A 24,119-nucleotide genomic window follows, 5' to 3' on the forward strand; every position below is an offset into this window, starting at 1 on the left:
AACTTCCTGTTTCCGGTTGCGTCAGAGCAGAAGATTGAACACTGAGCTGCTGCGCATGCGCAGCTCTTTGATAGCGTGCGGGTCACCGAAAAAGAAAGCCTGCAAACTAAGGTGAGATGAAGGGAGGGAGCTGGTTAAGATCGATCGGGCAGGAAGGGGCTGCGGGGACCGCGCGATCCTTGATGCCTCACTGCGGAGACAAGACCATTCACCGCTCCATGGGGCGGTGAATGACCTTGTCCCCGTCCCTGCAGCGACTGCTATTTTTCTTTCCCTGTTTCGGCGGGTTACTCGCGGGTAACCGCCACCGTGTCATTCTCTAATATAAATCATAGAACTCTGGAAGGGTGCCAATGTTGAGAAGTACCCAAGAAAGGAAAAGCCTCCAAACAGAAACATAAGCCACGGGTAAAGATGTCTGTATCACCTAGAGAAGAGAAAAAATAACCTGCTTCGCATAACTCTTACATGTCAGCCATGACTTTTCAAAAGCTAGGTCATAATATCAAAGTAGGACGAATATCCATGTTGATCGGACCTAGGTGAGTAAATCCAGAGATACCGGGAATCTCAACAGTTCAGCCGTTGAAAGACTCATCAGATCCGCCTAGCAAGGACGGCGCAGCCAATCCAGAGATTCTCTGATTACTGTGCCCTGAAAGTGAGCTTGAGATGGCAAATCCATCCAATCATCAGCCAGGGGAAAACACTTAAAAAAGAGAAACCAGAGGCGAGAAAGAAGCAATGCTGCTACCCCCTCTGCCACTCCCTGCGTCTGCTGAAGAAGTTAAGAAGCTTTGAATTTCGAAACGAGGCCATGAGGTCTAGTTCTAGGAGATCTCACCTTTATCCAAAGAGCTGGAATGCCTGAGCAAATAGTTCCCAATTTCCAGGATGTAAAAGATTTTACTACTACTATTCTAAAGCGCTGAAAGGCGTACGCAGCGCTGTACATTTTAATATACAATAGATGGTCCCTGCTCGGATTCTGTGGTGAGAAAGTCTATCTAAACCCTTTTCCTGTTCTGTAAAATGATGCGCTGACAGAAGAGGAAGATGAGATTCAACCCATTGAAGTAGAACTATTACTTTACTCACCAACTGAGTATATCACGTACTTTCCTGGCTGTAGAGAAATACCACCATCATAACACTGTCCTAAAAGACCTTTATCGTCATTCTGGAAAAATGGCCTGAAACTCCTGAAACAGTAGCCTGACCATGCTTCAGTCCAGAATAATGAACGAGCACTGAGTCTCCTCTTAATACCAGACTCCTTTGCAGATTGTGCAGATGAGGACAGAGCTTGCAGGAATGTGGCAGGGACAGGAAAATGTGTTCCCAAGGGGAAAGATTTGTTCACGTGTCAATCTCTATTCCAGCCTCCTCTCCGATGCTTTCCTGAGAACCTACTTTGTAAAACTTATGGAAGGCTTGGTTCATATACAATTGACAAAATATTTAGAACAATATTTATTACTTCATAATACACAATCTGGATTTAGATCTCTATACAGCACTGAAACAGTGATAGCTACACTGCTGGATCACTTAAATAACTTAATAAGTAAAGGCAGTAGTGCACTGGTGCTCCAATTTAATCTGAGTAGTGCCTTTGACCTGGTAGACCATACCAACCTACTAACTTGCTTGGATGCTTTAGGTGTACATAGCAATGTTTACTCATGGTTTAACGGATTTATGGAATCTAGATCCTACCAAGTCAAATTTCAGACTCAGCTCTCCTCTTTCCTCTAGTTGGAGAAATCCATGTGGTATGCCTCAAGGGGTTCATAGACAATTGCGCGCAAGACAATTACACAGACAAAGAGGCACGGACAACTTAGTGCAAGACAAGTGAGCGCTAGTCAAATGAGCGCGAAGACAACTGAGCACGAAGACAACCTAGCGCAAGACAATTCAGCGCAAATTATTTTCTGTAATATGCACGAGCAGGACAACTGAGCGCAAGACAACTGAGCGAGAGTCATGTGAGCGCAAGACAACTGAGCATGAGACAACTGAGCGCCGGCAGGTGAGCGCAAGACAATTGAGCGCAAGCCAATTGAGCGTGAGACAACTGAGCGCCAGCAGGTGAGCGCAAGACAATTGAGCGAGAGTCATGTGAGCTGGAACTGAGCGCAAGACAACTGGTTCATTTTATTATTATACCCTCGTTTTTCTTGCAATTGTGTAGGATCCGCGTACGTGCGAACAGAAAATATAAACATACCTGTAAATGAAGAAATCTGAAATGTGGAAGTACGTTCGCTCTCACTAGAAGAATGCATCGGATCTGGGATCTATTGATCAATTGGCTTCCCAGTGGCAATCAGAGCTTGCCCTTACCCTGGATCATAAGGCATTTCTTGATCTGTTTGCCACTGTGCATGCCTTGGGGGGCTCTACGGATTTTAGGGAAATGCAATTTGAAATTCTGCATCGGGCTTATATCTCTAGGGCTCAGGGGGCTCGCATGGGCCTCTGGGAGGGAGCAGTTTGTACTAAATGTAATCGTTTTTTGGGTACCCTCACGCACCATTTTTTGGAATGTCCTTCTTCTGCCTTATGGCTGAGAGTTCTTCCATTTTTGGAACGCAGTCTTATGGTTTCCTGCTTTTGGGAGATCAACGTGATTTGATTGAGGGAGGGCTTAAGTTTCCCCAGCGTAGGGTTCTTTACATGGTTGTCTTGGTGGTAAAAAAGCTCCTGTTGCAGCATTGGGTGGATGACTCTGTGGCCTCTTTCCCACAATGGCTTGCTCGTTTTGTTGAGGTAGGGCAGTATGAGCTTCAACGCATCTCTAGGTCTGGGACTCTGGCCTTCCGCTGCTATCAAGCTTTATGGAAGCGGGCATTAGCTGTCTGTTCTAGCTCGGAGCCAGAGGACCCGGACCCTTTGCCTTGATTTTTCTTTTTGGTGGTGCTGTTGCTCTCTCTCTCTTTTTGTTTCTTCACCGGGTGGCGGCACTTATGCGAGTGTGTATGTGTGCAGTTGGGTGTTTGGTTGTCTGGGGGTATGACTGTGGAGTGTCTGCTGTCTGATTGTTGTGGTTTGAGGCCGAGTGCTTGGGGTTTGTGTGTGGTTGATTGGGGGTTTTGTACTTCAAAATGTCAATTGCGTTGGGCATCCGGCCATTGGGTTTCTGTATTGTGACCATCTGCTGTTCTGGTTTTCCAGTATTGTTTTCTCTACCTGTTATGTTTTATGCTTGTTTTGACCCTGGTTGTTGTTCCCTTTGCAATTGCTAATAAAGACAATTAAAAAAAAAAAAAAAGAGTGAGGAGGATCAGCTTGAGGTACAGCCAAGAACTCAACTCCTTGTAATACTGCTAAGTGCTCAAGCTGGACTACAGTAAGCAGAGTTGAGGTAGGAGCATGTTTGGCAAGCATATTACCAAACTGACGATCCAAGATGGTCTGGATCATTGCTTCCAAATGTGACACCGAGACTTGAGGATCTGGTACATTTGGTGTGATTATAGTCTCCGAGGAAGAGGAGGAAGAATGACTCTTCGGCTTGGAGACATGCTTCTTGGGTATCTTGATAACTACTGCTGGTACCTGACCTAAGGGAGGCAGCAAGGCAAGCGTCTCGTCAGGAGAAGACTTAACAGATTTACTCGAAGACGAGGACCTGCCGAATGAGGATGGCTTGATTAAAGTTGAAGCCAAGGTCGAGGCAGAAGTGGGAACTCCTGTAAGTTTGACCAGATTCGAGGTCAAAACCGGGGCAAGTGGATCCATACCTCTGAAGAGTTTTCCACCTGAACTCGACGATGTTTGCGGGCACGAGGTTGAAGGGTAGCACAGCGAACACATGACTCCGGACGATGGTCAGGTCCCAAACACTGGATATACCACCGATGTGGATCAGTGAGAGAGATCGTGTGCTGGCAACGGCTACACTTCTTGAAGCCTGTTACTGGCCGGAACATATATGGGAAGATAACCGCAGCTAAGTCAAAACCCACCGGCTGAGGCCGCGAGGCAGGCCCCACTGTGACTGAAAGAAAAAATAGTCTCTTTTTTTATGAAACGCGCAAGAAATACACAGCGATCCTGAAAAAAAATAAAACACGAGCCACGGTGAGAGAAGGCACGAAGTGGAACTGAGTCTAGTGCAGAGCGTCGAAATAGGACTTCTCAGCTACGCAGAAAACTGAGAAGAGACACGCCCTACGTAGGGTGGGAAGGCACTCGCGCATGCGCGGTGCGGCAGTCGCGAACTTTCTGAAGTTCTACAAGCAAGTCTGTTTGTGAAGCTGTCCGCATCCAGGCTCCGTAGATGACGTCACCCACATGTGAGAATATGCTGTCTGCTTGTCCTGGGATAAACAGCGAACCGCAAGTTGAGGAACACTGTTCTAGAAGAACCCAGTGGAGTGGAGAAGCGATGGAAAATGAGTCACCATGTTAACGACCTTTGTACGAATATTTTCCAGGACAGAGATTCATCATACGACTGAAGTTTTGTTCCACGAAATGTCAAATATTTCACCACAGAAAAAAAATGTCTTGGGATGCACCAATTGGAGGCCATCTTCTTGAGTGCTAAAGTTCGTATATCTTTTCTGTGTAAATATTTGTTCACTGTGGATTACTATTATGTTTCTTTTTTAGAGTCGGAGTTAGTCTTTATCTTGAGTGGCAGTTAAGAGTTGACATGTCTGGTGTCTCCTTGTTATGGAATAGTTTTCTGGAACGTTTTGTTTCACCATTTCCTGCTTTTGGCACAAAGCTCAAGATACAAAGATTTATCCATAAGCACCCAGTGTAAGTGGCTTTTGAAAACTCAGCCTTCCCAAAACCCAGGGTGGCAAAAGACAGAACCAAGAGCTGTGGAACGCATTGCCAGAGGTTGTGGTAAGAGCGGAGAGCGCAGCTGGTTTTAAGAAGGTTTGGACAATTTCCTGGAGGAAAAGTCCATAGTCTATAATTGAGAAAGACATGGGGGAAGCCACTGCTTGCTCTGGATAGGTAGCATGAAATGTTGCTACTCCTTGGGTTTTAACCAGGTACTAGGGACCTGGATTGGCCACTGTGAAAACGGGCTACTGGGCTTGATGGACCATAGGTCTGACCCAGAAAAGCTATTCTTATGTTACATTATATTACATTAGTGATTTCTATTCCGCCAATACCTTGCAGTTCAAGGCGGATTATAAAAGAAGTTATCTGGCCATTTCCAGAGGGATTGAAGAATAGTGCGGGTTGCTTCTGAGAATTGGGATGAGTCTTGCAGTGTTAGTTTGTCTTCAAGGATGTCTTGAATAGGATGGTTTTTATTTATTTTCTGAATGATTTGTAGTCTGGAGTCGTCGTCAGTAAATTAGTCTAGTTTTGCTGCTTGTGTGGCTAGAAGGCCATCGTACAGTTTTTTTCTTTTGACACCTCTGAGTGGGGGATGCGTGTACAGTTTGTGAATTCTCCTGTGTCTGGTTGAGGTAGTTTGGATTAGGCGGTTGTTTAGGTAGGCTGGGCTGTCTCCATTTATGGTTTTAAATAGTAGGCAGTAGAATTTGAATTGTACTCTTGCTTGTATTGGGAGCCAGTGTGAATCGAGATATGCCGCCGTAATGTGGTCGTATTTCCTCATTGAATAGATAAGCCTTAGCACTGTGTTTTTAACTGTTTGTAGTTGTTTTATCATGGTTGTGGGGCATGAGAGATAGAGTATGTTGCAGTAGTCTAGAGGACCTAGGACTATGGACTGGACCAAGAGCTGGAATTGTGTTCTGTCAAAGAATTTTCGAACTTGCCTTAAGTTTCTCATGACCGCAAATGTTCTTAGGATAAGGCTTATGGATAATGCAGCTTAGGCCATTTAAGCTGGGAATAAGGACAGCAGCAAGACGGTGGCCAAGGCAGAAACCTAGAGGATGTTCTAGGGTGGCTGCACCTGCTAATGCCCCACTTTCTCCCTTTGATTAGTCCAGGCCAATAGAATGAACCAATACACAGCCAGAGGTTGGAAAATACTTTTTTCAGCTCCTCCAGTAAAATGGGGGGGGGGGAAGGGAAGCAGAGAGAACAGTGTTGTGTGGAGAGGTCAGTAACAGGAGAAAGGGTGACAGTGGGGGCACAGAGAGGAAAAGGCAGGAGACTGTGCATGATGGAGACTAAAGGTTGGGGAAGAAAAAAGTGTGCAGAGGGGCAGAAAAGAAGAGAGAGTGAGAATATATAAGGGAACACTAAGGGTGTGTATGTATTACAGAAATAGAGAAGAAGAGAATGAGAGGGGAGAGTAAAGCTGACAACATAGGGGCAAGCAAGGGAAAGAGGCAGGAGTGGGGAGAAAGAAGAGAAGAAGATGGGAGAGGGAGATTGCAAGTGGAGGATGGAGAGCAGGCAGAAGAACTGGTGGAGGAAGAGAGAAAACCAGGGTGGCAGGGAATGGAGACAAGAATGACACTTGTTGGGGGGGGGGGGAGAAACATGGCAGAAATATTTTAAAAAATCACAACTCTAATGTCTACCTGCTGATGACATAAAATATGTGGAATAGTGAAAAAAATGTCAAGTATCTTTATAATGTTACTAGGCTTTAAGCCCGTTACATTAACGGGTGCTAGAATATATGTCTGTCTGTCTTTCTTTCTGTCTCTCTCCCTACCCCTGTGTCTTTCTTCCTTTCTCTCTGTCTCTCTCCCTCCTGCTATATTTTTTTCTCTCTCTCTCTCCCCCTCCCTCCCGCTGTCTTTCTTTCTATCTGTCTCTCTCCCTGATCCCTATGCAGCAGCAGCCTTTCCCTACCCCCCACTTCCCTGTGCAGCAGCAGCATTCCCCCTCTCCATTTCCCTGTGCAGCAGCATTTCCCTCCCCCACCCCACTTCCCTGTGCAGCTGCAGCATTTCCCTCCCCCCCCCCCCACTTTCCTGTGCAGCAGCCGCAGCAGCATTCTCTTCCCCTCCATTTCCCTGTGCAGCAGCATTTCCCTCCCCCACCCCACTTCCCTGTGCAGCAACAGCAGTATTTCCCTCCCCCTCCACTTTCTGTGGAATGTTTTGATGTGCATTTGGAACTTTGTATCCTTATTAAAGTCTATTTCAGGATCATCTTTGCTCCATAGAGGTATTTTTTTTGTTTTCCCAAGAGTTTGTACCCACAACCTCAGGGTGCTGAGGCTGTAGCTTTAACCACTGCGCCACTGTAGAAATCTGGATGTAGTAAAAGTGAGACAAGTATAGGACAATCAAACCATTGTAACATCACTAATTAGACTGACTCTTAGGCATTATGACATCACAATACCTGCTCTGGTTATTAGAGGCTGAAACTTTTCACACTATTTATTCAATTTTCTATACTGTTCTTCCACGGGAGCTCAGAACAGTTTACATGAATTTATTCATGTACTTGAATATTTTTCCCTGTCTGTCCCAGTGGGCTCACAATCTATCTAATATACCTGGCGCAATGGGGGGATTAAGCCACCGGGTGCAGAGGCTGTAGCTTTAACTACTGCACCACAAACTGGTCTTGCTTAATGGTTGGCTCAGCCCTGCTTCCATCCCTCCATTTCAATACGTAAACTTTGGAAGAAAGGCAGAAGACGGAAATGTGAGAGATGTTTAAATACCTCCATGGCATAAATACACAAGAGGTGAGTCTCTTTAAAATAAAAGGTAGCTCTGGAATGAGGGGGCATAGGATGCTGGTGAAAGGGGATACATTCAGAAGTAACCTCAGAAAATACTTTTTATGGAAAGGGTGGTGAATGGTTGGAATGGCCTCCCGGTGGAAGTGGTGGAGAGAAAAGTGTATTTGAATGCAAGATAGCTTGGGACAAGTACGTTGTATTAGAGAATGGCAGTGACTGTTGCAGGTAGCCGCGGGTAACCCACTGAAATGGGGAGGAAGAAAACCTGGTCACCGCAGGATGGGGACAAAGCCATTCACCACCCCATGGAGCGGTGAATGGCCTTGTCCTCGTAGTTAAGTGAGGGAACACGCCCAAAATATTTACCATCCCTAGCGATCCCGCAGGCCAGCAGCCCCCTCCCTTGTTCCTCCAGATCGCCGCGGTCCGGGCATCTCTCCCTCTCTCCCCTCTCCATGTCCCTTCAGTACCCTGCGTGCAGTCCAGCAGCATTCTCCCTCCCTCATGATCGCCACGGTCCAGGCATCTCCCTCCCTCCCTTCCCCTTACCTTCATTGGTGATTTTCATGTCTCTGAGCGGTACTTTAAACAAATCATGTGTGGCTGCCTAAACTTCTCCTCTGACACAACTTCCTATTTCCGGTTGCATCAGAGGAGATGTTTCAGGCAGCCACGCCCGACTTGTTTAAAGACTAGTGCCGCTCAGAGAAATGAAAATTGCCAGTGAAGGTAAGGGGAAGGGAGGGAGGGAGATGCCTGGACCGTGGCGATCATGAGGGAGGGAGAATGCTGCTGGACTGCAGGCAGGGTACCGAAGGGACATGGAGAGAGGGGGAGAGAAACAGACGCTAAAGGAAAATGGGGATGAGAGAGTGGGGAAAAGAAGCTGAAGGAAAGGTTCCGCATGAACGACTACTTCGGAAAACTGCGAGCCATGGAATCGAGGTTGAAATACTCACATGGATTAAAAACTGGCTGAAGCATAGGAAACAGAGAATGGGGGTAAATGGACAATACTCGGACTTGAAGAGCGTCACCAGTGGGGTGTCACAGGGCTCGGTGCTTAGACCCGTGCTCTTCAACATCTTTATAAATGATCTGGATATTGGTACGAGTGAGGTGATTAAATTTGCGGTCGATACGAAGTTATTCAGAGTAGTGAAGACACAAGGGGATTGCAAAGATCTGCAACGTGACATAATCAGGCTCGAGGAATGGGCATCGACATGGCAGATGAGGTTCAACGTGGATAAGTGTAAAGTGATGCATGTTGATAACAAAAATCTCATGCACAAATACAGGATGTCCAGGGCGGTACTTGTAGAGACCTCCCAGGAAAGAGACTTGGGAGTTATGATTGACAACTCAATGAAGCCGTCTGCACAATGTGCGGTGGCGGCGAAAAGGGCGAACAGAATGCTAGGAATGATAAAGAAGGGTATCACGAACAGATTGGAGGTTATCATGCCGCTGTACTGGGCCATGGTGCGCCCTCATCTGGAGTACTGCGTCCAGCACTAGTCGCCGTAAATGAAGAAGGACACGGTACTACTCGAAAGGGTCCAGAGAAGAGCGACTAAGATGGGTAAGGGGCTAGAGGAATTGCCATACAGTGAAAGATTAGAGAAACTGGGCCTTTTCTCCCTCAAAAAGAGGAGATTGACAGGGGACATGATCAAAACATTCAAGGTACTGAAGGGAATAGACTTAGTAGATAAGGACAGGTTGTTTACCCTTTCCAAGGTAGGGAGAACGAGAGGGCACTCTCTAAAATTGAAAGGGGATAGATTCCGTACAAATGTAAGGAAGTTCTTCTTCACCCAGAGAGTGGAAAACTGGAACGCTCTTCCGGAGTCTGTCATAGGGGAAATCACCCTCCAGGGATTCAAGACAAAGTTAGACAAGTTCCTGCTGAACCAGAACGTACGCAGGTAGGGCTAGTCTCAGTTAGGGCGCTGGTCTTTGACCAGAGGGCCGCCGCATGAGCAGACTGCTGGGCACGATGGACTACTGGTCTGACACAGCAGCGGCAATTCTTATGTTCTTACAATTGTACAGACTATTGTTACTTTTCATACTTTAATAAAATAAGTTCAGTATAAAACCATTCAAGGCTTGTGCAGATGGGATCATATGGTTTGTTGGGATGGGGTGAAGACGGGGACTGAGCTCGCAGGGAAAGGGTAGGGATGGGGACCAAGCTCACGGGATGAGTTTGCAGGAATGGGGCAGAGATGGGGACAAATTTTTTTCCCCGTGTCATTTTTCTATTTTTGTGCCATGACGGTTGGCATCTCTAAGGAAGGAAGGGAGGAGATTTTGGATTTAGGTCACACCTTTTTTCAATTGTTGTTCAAGGTGATTTTCATTCAGGTACAGAAGGTATGGCCTATGACTTCGATTGGGCCGGCTATGCCCATTGCATCCCAGGATGGACCGGGAGGGGGGCTCAGGCATCTGAGCCAATCAGCAACTTAGGCCCCTCCCCGGTGCATCCCAGGATACACCGAGAATGGTAATGCCCATCATTTTGAAGAGGCGGGCCTACTGGCCAGAGGGATGAAACATCCCTTCGGCCAGACTTTCTCCTACGGGGGAGTAGGAGGTGTCAGGGGGGCTTTGCGGTACAGGCTCAGGGGTCTAGAAGCTTGAGGGGAGTGTTATGGGGGTCTGGTTGAGGGGGTTGGAAGGTCCAAGGGGGTTCTGGCAGCAGGGAGTGGGCATCCCTCCTGCCGAGGGACTTCACAGGGGGGTCCCCTGCCGCAGCCACTCAGCAGGACTCTGCCAGCTCAGCTGATTGGGTATTCCCTTCTGCTATCAGTTTTGCCGGCCGTGTCTAGTTTTAAGGCGCAATTCTGTAACCGGCACCTGTGACATGGGTGCCGGTTAGAGAATTAGGGGGTTAGGCATATGCGATTCTGTATAGGACGCTGGTGTGCAATTCTCAGCCACTTCTTAGGTGACTGCTGAGACCAGTGTCCTATACAAAATCTGTCCCAAAGTTCACATCTAAATGCCCCATAGAGTATTTAAAACATATTTAGGGGTAGTAGGTTCAGGCCTTCAGATATTGTCAATGTTCCCTTGTCTCCAGAGAGCTCAGAATCTAAGGGACCCATTCACTCAAGACTATTAAACCCTTAAAGTGCGGTTAGCACACACTTACGGGCTAACACAGAATGCATTAAAGCTTTTGCAGTATTTTGTCTGTTCACACAGGTAACCCTTGAATTAGCTATTTTTAAAAAATAATTTTAGGAGGGGGGATTGTCATGGGAAGAGCATGGCCTTTCCCATGTTATCCAGCTAGCAATCAACCGCTAGAGTGCCATATCAACCGCTAGGCACTATTTATACAATTCAACCTAGCGGCGCCTAGGCGTAGCTAGGCGTTCTGGAGGCAGGAGCAGGTATATTAGGCCAAGTTTTGCCGAGCCTAATTTGCCAGCAATTAACTTGGATGCCTAGTGATGCCTAAGTCAACCACACCATCCTTAACCACACTTACTTTTCAGGTAGGCATCATTAGGCATCGGAAGGTGCCTCCACTTAGGCGTTAATTGATTTAATTTAAGTTAGGCATGGATTTTAGTTAAGTCGTTGTTAGGCGGCCTCAATTATGTTGCCTAGCAGCGCCTAACTAGAGCACCATTTATAGAATCTGGTTCTAACTAGAAAACGCTGGATTAATCCTTGGAGCTTCTTAAACTGGAAGCAATAAGTGCTCCCCTGTTAACTCTTACCAGATACCGCACGTGCTGCACTAACGGGAACATTATCACATGACCTGAAAGACACCCTACAAAATGTCAATGGAGATCGCTCTGAAGAAAGGAATGTTACCAGTGGTGTGCCTCAAGGTTCTGTTCTTGGGCCTGTTCTTTTCAACATTTTTATAAGCAATATTGCTGAAGTGCTGTCAGGTAAGATTTGCCTCTTTGCAGAAGAAACCAAAATCTGCAATAGAGTAGACACCCTGGATGGTATGAATAACATGAAGAAAGACCTGGCGAAGCTTAAAGAATGGTCTGAAATTTGGCAGCTAAAATTTAATGCTAAGAAATGCAAGGTCATGCATTTGGGCTGCAAAAATCTGAGGAATGGTACAGTTTAGGGGGTAAAGAACTTATGTGCATGAGAGAAGAGCAGGACTTGGGTGTGATTGTATGTGATAATCTTAAGGTGACGGCATCAAGCTAGAAGGATGCTAGGATGGCCAGTAGTAAACAGGAAGAATTGATGCCCCTATATAAGACTTTGACGAGACCTCATTTAGAATATTGTGTACAATTCTGGAGGCAGCATCTTCAAAAAGATATAAAAAGGATGGAGTCAGTCCAGAGGAAGGCTATTAAAATGGTGTGTGGTCTTCGTGATAAGGCGTAAGGGGACAGACTTAAAGATCTCAATCTGTATACTTTGGAGGAAAGGTGGGAGAGGGGAGATATGATTAGAGACATTTAAATACCTACATTCATGTAAATGCGCTTGAGTAGAGTCTCTTTCATTTGGAAAGAAACTCTGCAATGAGAGGGCACAGGATGAAGTTAAGAGGTGATAGGCTCCGGAGTAATCTAAGGCAGTGGTTCCCAACCCTGTCCTGGAGGACCACTAGGCCAATCGGGTTTTTGGGATAGCTCTAATGAATATGCATGGAGCAGATTTGCATGCCTGTCACCTCCATTATATGCAAATCTCTCTCATGCATATTCATCAGGGCTATCCCAAAAAATCCCAACTGGCCTAGTGGTCCTCCAGGACAGTGTTGGGAACCATTGATCTAAGGAAATACTTTTTTACAGAAAGGGTGGTAGATGCGTGCAAAAGTCTCCCAGAAGAGGTGGTGGAGACAGAGACTGTGTCTCAATTCAAGAAAGCCTGGGATAGGCACGTGGGATCTCTCGGAGAGAGAAAGAGATAATGGTTACTGTGGATGGGCAGACTAGATGGGCCATTTGGCCTTTATCTGCCATCATGTTTCTGGGTGTTAGGGGGCTGTGTTTTCTATAGGAAAAAAGTTATAATGCAAGGGGGAGGAAAACTAAAATGAATCACTAGTTTATTAGGAGGGCAGCAGGCACTATTCCCTCTAAGCTGAGAGTCCTCCAAGTGTGTGTGTGTATGTGGGGGGGTCTTTGTGTTTTCAATTGCTAGAGACAGGCAGGTTCCCTGGAGTCCTGCAGAGCTTGCTTATCCCTTGCTTTTGAAAAAGTGATAGTGGAACAGCACTTCCCACTGACAGCACTGCAGATGGAGGACTCTAGCTCAGAGCAGAGGGAACGATGGAAACAGAGCGAATTCAAGCACACAAGTTTCAAGTTTATTATTTTTCTTAATTAATCGCTTAATCAAATTCAAAGCTATGTACATATTAAAACGATAGTCAATAAAAACAAACAGTACAAACTATAAATAATTACGTTGGGAAATACATATTTGCATTACATAAGGTAAGAAGGGTTTGGAAATACATTTGTTAAGGAAAAGCAACACAAAGGAAAAACACAATAGGGAAAACATTTAAGTAGTAAGGTGTAAACTATTAAAATTACTGATTTTAGGTAATAATTAAATTAAGTATTAAAAGCATCATTAAAAAGAAATGTTTTTAAATTACTTTTAAATTTTACCAAGTCTTGCTCGTTTCGTAAAAAAATTGGAAGAGCATTCCAGGTCTATGATGCTGTTACTGAAAATATAAACTGCCGTCTGGTTTTTATAATTTTCAGTGATGGAACAGTCAATAAGTTCTGATCAATAGATCTTAAGGTTCTGGTTGGGTGATATGGTATTAGTAATTTATATATGAATGCAGGAGTCTTATACAGTAGAGACTTGAAAGTAAGCAAACAAAGTTTGTATGTTATCCTGTGGATAACAGGAAGCCAATGTGCGTTTTTTAAGAGAGGCGTAACATGGTCGAATTTTCTGGATTTGGTAATGAGTTTTATGGAAACATTTTGGATTATTTGTAAACGTTTGAGTTCAGTTAATGATATGCCTTTAAAAAGAGCATTACAGTAATCTAATTTGGATATTACTAAGGAATGAATGAGAATATTTAATGATTTTGGGCATAGAAATTTTGAAATTGACCTAATCCTACGTAATCTGTAGAAAGTAGTTTTGACGGTATTACTAATGTGATCGTGGAAATTCAGTTTGGAATCAAAAATTACCCCTAAAATTTTTGTATTATTAACTATTTGTAATGGAACATTTTTTATGGTGAGAGGAGCAATGAGTGTGGGATTTTCTTTCCATGGAAAGAGCATCACGTTTGTTTTTTTAATATTAAGAGCCAATTTATTTGTATTTAGCCATTGATGAACCTGGTCAAGTTTCTCACTGATCACATGAATGTCAGATATTTTGTTAGTGTCTATTGGATGCAGGAGTTGAATATCATCTGCGTATGCGAAAACTTGAAAACCTACAGACTGACACAAGGTAATTAAAGGAGCAAGAAAAATATTAAATAATAATGGAGAGAGAATAGACCCTTGAGGAACCCCGAAAGTAGTTGATGTAAATGTAGATTTTGAGTCTTTAAAGAGGACAGAGGAAGAACGATCTGTAAAATAAGAAATAAACCATGAAAGAATTTGATCAGTGATCCCAATAGATTGAAGTCTGTCTATAAGAAGTTGATGGTCGATTGTGTCAAAAGCCGCAGGAGAACTGATCCAAAGCAATGGTCAAGGCAAGGGAAGAAGATAACGAGAGCTGACAAGAGACAGTACAGGGTCCACCAGGATCTTACCAAACTGCAGTTACATGGTCTGCACCCTGTCTACTGATGCTGTCCTGCCCCAACCACGTCATGTTACTCCTTTCTATCGCAAACTGCACTGGTTACTGGTTGAGGCTGCTTCTATTATAAAGTATTCGCTGGTCAAGCTTCATCCTATTTAATTACGGTAAATCATTCTTTGTTTCTACTCAAAAGTATTTTCAAAGACATCATGACCTTTATGTTTTTCTACCTGTTAAGGGCTGCAAATTTAAAAGGTATCACGAACGTTTGCTTTCTTTTCAGGCAGCAATTTGGGATGTGGACTTTAAGAACTTGTTATTGACTTCAATTTCCTATATACCCTTTAGAAGACAACTGAAAATGTATTTGTTTTCAAAGTTCTTGGGCAATTAACATTTCTTTTGGTTCCCTCCTCTCGTTTTCTGATGTTGAAGAATACTTAAATCTTCTTAGTTTCCCATTTTTGTTTCCTAATGTTGATGAATACATAATCTTTTGTAAATCGCATAGAACTTTCCGGTTGTGCGGTCTAGAAATTGATTTTATGTTCATCACTAACAATGAGAAGAGACAGTGGAAAATTTTTGCACTCCTCCATACTTCACCCTGTGCAACTACACTGCTTGCAATGCCCTTGGTATGATGTTGGGGTCTGCAGTGAAACGTCTAAGATGAAACTGGATCTTGGATGGACCAAGTGGCGTTCATTTACCAATTACTCCAGTTGCTCTGAACGCTTAAATTTGTGTATCATCCGGTGAAGAGAGCCATGCTATCACAGAAGAACAAAATGATCGTAGAGGAGGTAACACAGGATTAATACTACCTCCATTCCATCTCTCCAGTGGTACTTGTGATGGTTTGAGATCGTTCCTGCAAACAAAGGGTTAACTGAGGAGTATCAACTCTGAATTACCTTTCAGGACAGAAATGTGCTGTCGACTCTCCCCATCTGCTGGGTAGCTCCTGATCTCAATATCTTCCCCGTCTTTCAGCTCCACCTTGTCGTATCCATACCAGCCGAGGAGTTCATTCATGGTGCTCTCTGCAAAGTTCTGAAAAAGATAAGTCATGGGATTAGCAGCGACTTGAAGGGGAAGAGACCAACACATTCATTCAGTTCTCCTGATGCCTGCCAGGTCCAGTCCCGCCTCCTCTAGATGCTCTGCTCTCCTGTCACTGAACTGTAATGCATTTAAATCTCCAGATGACATATGTAATTATGATAGAATTTCAGGCATTTTCAATTTAAGGAAAATGAGAAATGCCATACATCAATCTTACAAAATGTCAAACAAGCAAACCACTCTCCACTACAACATAAACCCCCGAGTGTCACGACAAAAGAAAAAGCCTCAGGTCTCAGATCAGCTATACATTTTTTTAGGCTCTACCATAACACCAACATCATCATCTCTTTACATTCAACGTTTCATGGGAAGACCACTTCTTCAGGACATCCGTGTTCCATGGCTTCTACACCTCATCTTGGAAATTTTACTTGCAGAGATCCACTATAAGATATCTTCTCCCTCCCTCAAGATAGGCAAGACCTATGCTCAGACGATACTTGCTCGTGATCCATCCTTGCCATTTTGAGGGAAGACCTTTTTTTACCGACTGTGCCCTCAAGGAGCAAGTATCGTCTGTGTACATGTCTTGCATATCTCGGGAGAAAGAGAAGGCATCTTAAAGTAGAACTTAGCAAGTAAAATGTAATAATATACTGGATTGTTGGTTCAACATTGCCTTGATAATGAATGTGACTGTTGGGCAGACTAGATAGACCACGCAGGTCTTTATTTTCCATTATATACTATCGGCCCCTTTTGTCAAGCTATGGTAGAGATTTTTAGTGTGGGCCAGCATGGTAAGTGCTCCGACGCTCATTGAATTCCTATGTGCATTGGAGCACTTACCTTCCCGGCCCGCACTAAAAACCTCTATCACAGCTTGATAAAAGGAGCCCTGTTACTATGTAAGCCAGATGGCAGAATCTCTGTCACTGAAAGGTTTAGGCATCGATGGTCAAGGACCATTTTAAATCCCCTTTCTATTACTCAACAAATGATAACGAAGTGCAATCAAAATATTGTCACATCCAATGTTCTAGATGGTTGATATATATGTAAACTTGAGGAAATTATCTTTGATATCATTTCAGTAAAAAGGATGGAGTCGGTCCAGAGGAAGGCTACTAAAATGGTAACCTACTAAAATGGTAACCTATAGAGTAAAATCAGACAAAGAAAAATCAGAACCTTGGTCAAACCCCTGCAGCATTCCCCAAGGATCCCCTCTATCTCCTACACTCTTCAACCTCTATACGGCCTCCCTCAGCACCCACCTGGACAAACAAGGCATAACCTCCTAAAGCTATGCAGATGACATCACCATTCTCGTACCTTTCGATCAACCAAAACTCTCCATGACAGACACAATACACCAAACACTAGAATCAGTAGTGACTTGGATGAAAGATCACAAACTCAAATTGAACCCAGACAAAACTAAATTCATCCTCATTGAAAACAACAAAATACCAACCATTAACCAACATTGAAATCAACGCAATCAACTACCCCATACAGCCCACTCTAAAATTACTAGGAATAGCAATGGACAGATGCTGCACCATGCAACCGCAAATCAATAAAACAATACAAAAATCATTCTCAGTCTTGAGAAACCTAAGACAAGTTCGGGAAATTCTTCAAGAAAACACAATTCCAGCTCATAGTACAGTCCCTAATACTAGGCCTACTAGACTACTGTAACATTCTCTATTTCCCCTGTCCTGCAACAATAACAAAATAACTACAAAGAATCCAAAACACAGCACTGAGACTCATCTACTCATTGAAGAAACATGACCACATTACAGAAACATATCTCAGATCTCATTGGCTTCCAATCCTAGCAAGAATACAATTTAAATTCTACTGTCTACTATTTAAGACTTTATACGGAGACAGCCCAAACTACCTGAACAACCGCCTCATCCACAACACATCAACCAGACATAGGAAAACTCACACCCTATTCTCATACCCCCCCCAATTAAGGAGGTCAAATGGAAAAAACCATACGATGGCCTCTGAGCCACTCAAGCAGCTAAACTAGATAACCAAATCGCCAATCTACTGACGGCAGCCCCAGACTACAAAACATTTAGAAAAGAAATAAAGACCATACTCTTCAAGAAATCTCTGAAAAAGAAATAACACCGCAAGTTTCAAATACCGCCTCTCACTAAAGCCCCCTACCCAAAATAACTAGCCATACTCTTTTCTTACTCTCTTTGAAAATGACCAGATATCTTTTTGGTAAGATCTTTTTGTAATACATCCTTGATAATTTATTTTGTAATCCGCCTTGAACCGCAAGGTAATGGCAGAATAGAAATCCCTACTGTAATGTATGTGGTCTTCATTATAAGGCGTATGGAGACAGACTTAAAGATCTCAATCTGTATATTTGGAGGAAAGGCGGGAGAGGGGAGATATGAAAGACACGTTTAAATAGATCAATAACTGCAGCAAAAATGTTATAAACCAAGTGGTGGAAATATCCTATGAAAAACCATTTAAGTGGAGAAAAAAGCCTCAACTAGTTTTATTTGCAGACGGCAACCCAATGAGTTTTTTAGCCGTTCTTAATCGGTATCATTTTTGCTGCAGTTATTGATCTATTTAGATTGTTATTGTTAGTATTATTTCTAGTTAGACACGTTTAAATACCTACGTAATGTAAATGCGCATGAGTCGAGTCTCTTTCATTTGAAAGGAAGCTCTGGAATGAGAGGGAATAGGATGAAGTTAAGAGGTGATGGGCTCCGGAGCAATCTGAGGAAATACTTTTTTATGTGTTGAACAGTCTCCCGGTAGAGGTGCTGGAGAGAGAGACTGTGTCTGAATTCAAGAAAACATGAGATAGGCACGTGGGATCTCTTAGAGAGAGAAAGAGATAAGTGGTTACTCTGGATGGGCAGACTGGATGGGCCATTTGGCCTTTATCTGCCATCATGTTTCTATGTCAGTTAAACTTTAAAAACCAGTAATAGAACCTTGTACTGAATTCTGTATTCTACTATAGTAGTAACCAGTGTAAACATCCTAAATACTTGGATAATGGTCAAACCTAGATAAACCATATAATACATATATGCTAATGTGTTCTGAGCTATTTGCAGTGATATCAAAGTTTGTTTGTTATTTAGAACAAAGTAATAGACTGTTATAATAATCAAAGTATGGTACAATTGCACGCGGAACAATGAGTCTAAAATTCACATATGTTAAATAATCTCATAATCATCTCTATTTTCACACCTATCATTTTCTTAACATGATCTTTCATAGTCCAACTCAAATCCAGAATTGCTCTACCTGCGAGTTTTGTCTCTGTCTCTGCCCCCTTCCTGTAAACTCTGCCTTAACTTCACAAGCCTCGAACACTTATGATTATAAAGTGTTTGAGGCTTGTGCAGATAAGGACGGAGCTTGCAGAAATGGGGCAGGGGCAGGGACAGGAAAAGAATCTGCGGGGATGGGAAGGGAAAATGAGTTCCCACGGGGACAGGGAAAAATCTGTCCCCGTGTCATTCTCTAGTTTACACATTATCAATAAAAAATGATCTTGGGACATTAGTGGCAGGTAACCAGCTAGAAACATCATGTGGGGTTTTTTTTCCCATTTTTAGTTTAAGTCGTTTACCCTTCATCCATTGAGTTAACAATTTTTAAATAAAAATGTGCCATACAGTACTCTCCACAACTGACGTTTCTATTCTAAAAAAAAGAATTGGAAGTCATCAGCGTATATCTGATCCTGTAATCCCACTCACTCTAATAAACCACTTAATGGGCATAGGAAGATATTAAAGAGAGCAGTGGACAAAGCAGTTCCTTGGGGGCTCCCAAAAGAATATTTTAAAAAATAAGATCTTTGTTACATAAAATTGTCTTGAAGACAAGAAAGATGAAAACCAGTGTAACATTTGTCTGCTAATCCCAATCTTCCCAGCCACTGTAAATGAATCTGATGGTCAACAGAATAAAAAATGACAGAGATATCAAGTGAAACCAAGAACAAACAAGTCCCTTTGTCAAATCCAGCTCTAATAATGTCCAATATTGAAATCAATAATGTTTCAGTATTGTCTTGTGACTGAAATCCAAATTGATAGTTATCAAGAACTTGGTGTAATTCTAAGAAATCAAGTAGTTATTCAAGTAACACTTTTCCAGTTATTTTAGCCCATAAAGGGAGGGAAGATATAGGCCAATAATTTCCTACTATTTGCCGATCTGACTTACGAGTTTTTTTTAATAGCAGATTAACAGAAGATTTTTTTTTTTTACTTCAAAGAAGCAGGCATGTTTTCCTCAGAAAAAGATTTATTTCTAATACTGTATTCATAACTGAATTCATCAAGATTTCCTTCATAACTCCGATAATTGATGGATGACATGGCTCAAGAAGGCAGAAAAGCCTGAAGCCTGAAGTCATAATGCCGTTGTACAGGGCCATGGTGAGACCTCATCTGGAGTACTGTGTGCAATTCTGGAGGCCACGTTACAGTAAAGATGTGCGCAGAATTGAATCGGTTCAGCGGACGGCCACCAGGATGATCTCGGGGCTCAAGGGTCTTTCGTACGAAGAGAGACTGAACAAATTGCAGCTCTACACTCTCGAGGAACGTAGGGAGAGGGGAGACATGATTGAAACATTTAAGTACCTCACGGGACGTGTCGAAGTGGAAGATGATATTTTCTTTCTCAAGGGACCCTCGGCCACAAGAGGGCACCCGCTCAAACTCAGGGGCGGAAAATTTCATGGCGACACCAGAAAGTATTTCTTCACAGAGAGAGTGGTTGATCATTGGAACAAGCTTCCAGTGCAGGTGATCGAGGCAGACAGCGTGCCAGACTTTAAGAATAAATGGGAGGGTCAAGATAAGGAAATTGGGTCATTAGGGCATAGACAGGGGGTGGGTAAGCAGAGTGGGCAGACTTGATGGGCTTTAGCCCTTTTCTGCCGTCATCTTCTATGTTTCTATGTTTAAAACGCAGAAGATACTACCTCACGGGATGTGAAAGCAGAAGAAAAACAACAAAGGTGACTGAATGGTGTTCAGTCTCATTTATTAAATAAAAAGACTCGTGCATTCGTGTTTCGGCCCAAAACAGGCCTGCCTCAGGAGTCTGAATGTGTAACAAGACAATATTTGTGTGGATACTCAATCTTTGATTCTTAATTCTGTGTTCTAATATGTGTTAACTGAATAATTCAAACAATGAATGTATTGAGTAGAAAGGAGCGGCAATCAATGATGCTCCACAGTTGCTGCTTGCGATGTACGCCGTTCTCAAAGTGGAAACAAAAATGGAAAAAAAAGTGGCTTAAAAAAGGCAACAAGTCTTTCTCTAACTTTCTTTAGCTAACCTATACTATGTATGTTAACTTGTAATCTGTTCTGGGCTCTTTTGGAAGGATGGGCTAAAAAATGGTGATTTAATAAATGAATAGGAAAACGAGCAAAAAATTGACCCTTGATTCCACAGACAATGCAAATCCAGCAAAAACGAAAAACTCTGTGGATATGGTGATGTTCAAGATGCAGGCTCTATCAAAAGATATACAATTTGATAATCCACATAAAATATATCTAGAACCTAAAATATTGAGAACTGTGGACCTAACATGGTCTGCGTTTCGACAATGCTGTCTTCCTCAGGGGTCCCTAAAAATCCTATGAGAGCACGTGGATTAAAAACTGAAAACAATGCTAAGCTGTAACGCTGCACAAATTCAAATTTCTCAAAAGCGGGAAAAATAAATGAATAACCAGAGAGATTAACCCTGTGAAGCACATTTTTTTCTACATTTACTTTAGATAAACAAGTCCAATAATCATCTTTATTCAGCAGACATTTCAACTGGGGAAACTCCAATTATCAAAATCTCATGTGATCAAGGAAATTTTCTCACAAAAACCTGCTGCAGATTCTTCACAAGAAATCTGATCTACCCGAGAACCTTTACACGTTTTTAGTTTACTCAATTTGATTGTGAGGGTTCTGACTCAATAAATTTATTAGCATCAACTTTTATTGGGAAAAAAAAATCCTTGGATGCAGTGGCTGTTTGTGATATGAAAGATTTATCCTGTAGTAAATTAGTATTAAGTCTCCAAACTCTAGCTAAAGGTTGTTCTGTAGACCATTTAAATGCACAAGATACTGCAACATGACCAGAAATTGAAATTTCATGAATTTTGACCGAGTGAAACACCGGAATGAATTAAGTCCTTAGAAGCCATACAGTAATCTAGCCTTGTTGCTGAATACAAAGAGTAGTCCTTAGAGGCAGTATTTAATAGTCTCCAACAGTCTGAGATCATCTGCTAAGGTCATCTCCTTAAAATATACAAGTGAGCTCTTAAATTTTAAGGAGGTGGCCTTCACAGATCATCTCTTGGTTCACTTACTTGACCCACAAACGTACCTGGAGAGTGTGGTGTAGTGGTTAGGGCTACAGCTGAAGTACCTGATGTTGTGGGTTCCTTATAACCCTGGGCAAGTCACTTAATCCTCTAGTGCCCCAGGTACATTAGACAGACTGTGAGCTCACTAGGACAGATAGGGAAAGTGATTGAGTACCTGACTTGCAACCTGTTCTGAGATCCTTTGGAAGGACAGGCTAAAAAAAAATTTCAGTGAATATGGGGACTTCTCTGTTCCCTGCTCCCCCATCTCTATCCTCCTCTTCCCTCTTCCATTCCCATCTCCCCCTGCTCCCCCTCCCCTTGTCGCTCTACGCCTTCTCACCTGTCTCTTCTTCGAATGCCTATAATTTTATTGTCCTGTAACTTTACTGTGAATGTTAATTGTAACCCGTTCTGAGCTCCCGGGAGAATGAAATAGAAATCTAAACAGCCAAATTATTTATTTTATTTAAGTCAGAAACATTGAGGACAGATGTAGGTTGGGAGGGATCATCTCCACTACAGCAGGCTGGGGCCTCCTTCCAGTATTGGAGCATTATACTCCCTGCAAACATTTTTAAACTCTACTCTCTTATCCAGCCCCCATCCCCCTTTTACAAAACTGCAATAGAAGTTTTTAGCCAGCGTGCTGAATGCTCTTTGCTGCTCCCGACACTCGCAGAGTTCCTATGAGCGTCAGGAGCAGCGCACCAGCCTGCGTGAAAAACCACTATGGCGGTTTTGTTAAAGGGGGAGTTAATGTACAGGATTCACTAGACTGTGTGAAAAAAAGGTTTGCTCAGTGGAGCCACTTACCTTGTCTCTGAGTGGATGGATAAGCCCAGAATCTGGCAAAATACGGAGCAAATGTTTTTCGTGGTATATTATAATTGAAATTTTTAAATTGCAAACTAACAAAAAATTAACCACCTTTTATGAAGCTGCGTTAGGGTTTGTTTTTTTAAATCACCAGCCACAACGGTATCAGCTCCGATACTCACAGAATTCCTAATGAGCGTCAGAGCTAATGTAGGCATGGCCGAAGATAAAAAAGCCTAATGCAGCTTCATAGAAGGGGGGGGGGTTGTAAATTTGAGAGTTATTTATTTAAAGTTCTTTAAGCTACGCATGGGTAATTGCAACAACGGTAGATAGAATAGAATCGCTAATCCAGGTGATGGATGTGTTTGTTTTTGAGTGTAAATTAATTCAAGACTTTGTTTCTTGTAAACAGGCAATGTCTATCTCCTGGTGTCAGATATATGAGAGCAATTTAGCACTTTTAATAACCGAGTTTATCCCTGATACATTCTAAGAAGCAATTCTCAGCGAGGAGGGCAATTTAACCACCATCATCCCAAACATAAAAAGATGTAGTTTGCAAAGAGATAAAGTTGTAACATCAGCCCTTCCCCCAGATGGAATTATGTGTCACTGTCATGTAATTAGAAATTAAAAGGGTTTAGTAACATAACAATCAAAAAATAACATAACATTATACTTATTGACAGCTTTACCAAAAAGTTCTACGCGGTTTACAAAAGATTATAAACATTAAACATAATCGTATATTTGAATGAGTCAACTAGTCAGGTATTTGGAGAAAAAAATAGGTTTTTAGCTGTTTTCTAAAATGTCTGTAAGAAACAGCTGTGAGCAACAATGATCGAAATTCTTTTTCATGAGAAGCCGCCTGAGTTGCTAAAGAGTGATTTAGGAATTTCTTGCTTTTACAACCTTTTACAGAATTGAAATTGAACAGAGCATGAGTTTTCCTACTGCATTTGTGCGTAGCTATGGAAAAACTATTAGCCAGATAAGTAGGGGCTGCACCATATAAAACCTTGTAACAAAAACAGCCCAACTTAAACAATACCTGAGCTTCCACAGGCAACCAATGCAATTCGCAATAAAATAACGTAACATGATTGTATTTCTTCAATCCGTAAATCAATCTAACTGCTGTCTTCTGTATCAATGATAATCTCAATAATTACTTCTTAGTAATTGATAAATAAGCAATATTGCAATAGTCAAGGAGACTTAACAGTAATGACTGGACCAATAATTTAAAGGCTGAAATTCAAAATAGGGTCTAATTGTTTGTAGTCTCCATAAAGTAAAATAATTTTTACGTACAACAGCATCTCTTTGGGTTTTCATAGTAAGATGTTTATCTAATACGATTCCTAAAATTTTAATTGTTGGATGGATTGTATAAGATGTTGAAAGTATATTGATGGAAGGTTCATGAAAAATTTTGGTAGGAG

At 42.5% G+C, this 24,119-nt stretch overlaps 1 protein-coding gene across 4 annotated transcripts in view; it reads right to left on the bottom strand.

Moving 5' to 3' along the window:
• SOBP (sine oculis binding protein homolog) overlaps positions 1 to 24,119 on the bottom strand; it is a 321,828-nt gene that overhangs the window by 256,612 nt on the left and 41,097 nt on the right. For all 4 annotated transcript variants that reach the window (XM_033938324.1, XM_033938323.1, XM_033938321.1 and 1 more), the window contains exon 2: positions 15,277 to 15,415. In XM_033938324.1, coding sequence (XP_033794215.1) covers positions 15,277 to 15,415 — 139 coding nt within the window. The remainder of the gene's footprint in view (positions 1 to 15,276; positions 15,416 to 24,119) is intronic.

This window comes from Geotrypetes seraphini, chromosome 3, assembly GCF_902459505.1.
Source record: "Geotrypetes seraphini chromosome 3, aGeoSer1.1, whole genome shotgun sequence".
Taxonomy (NCBI): Eukaryota; Metazoa; Chordata; class Amphibia; order Gymnophiona; family Dermophiidae; genus Geotrypetes; species Geotrypetes seraphini.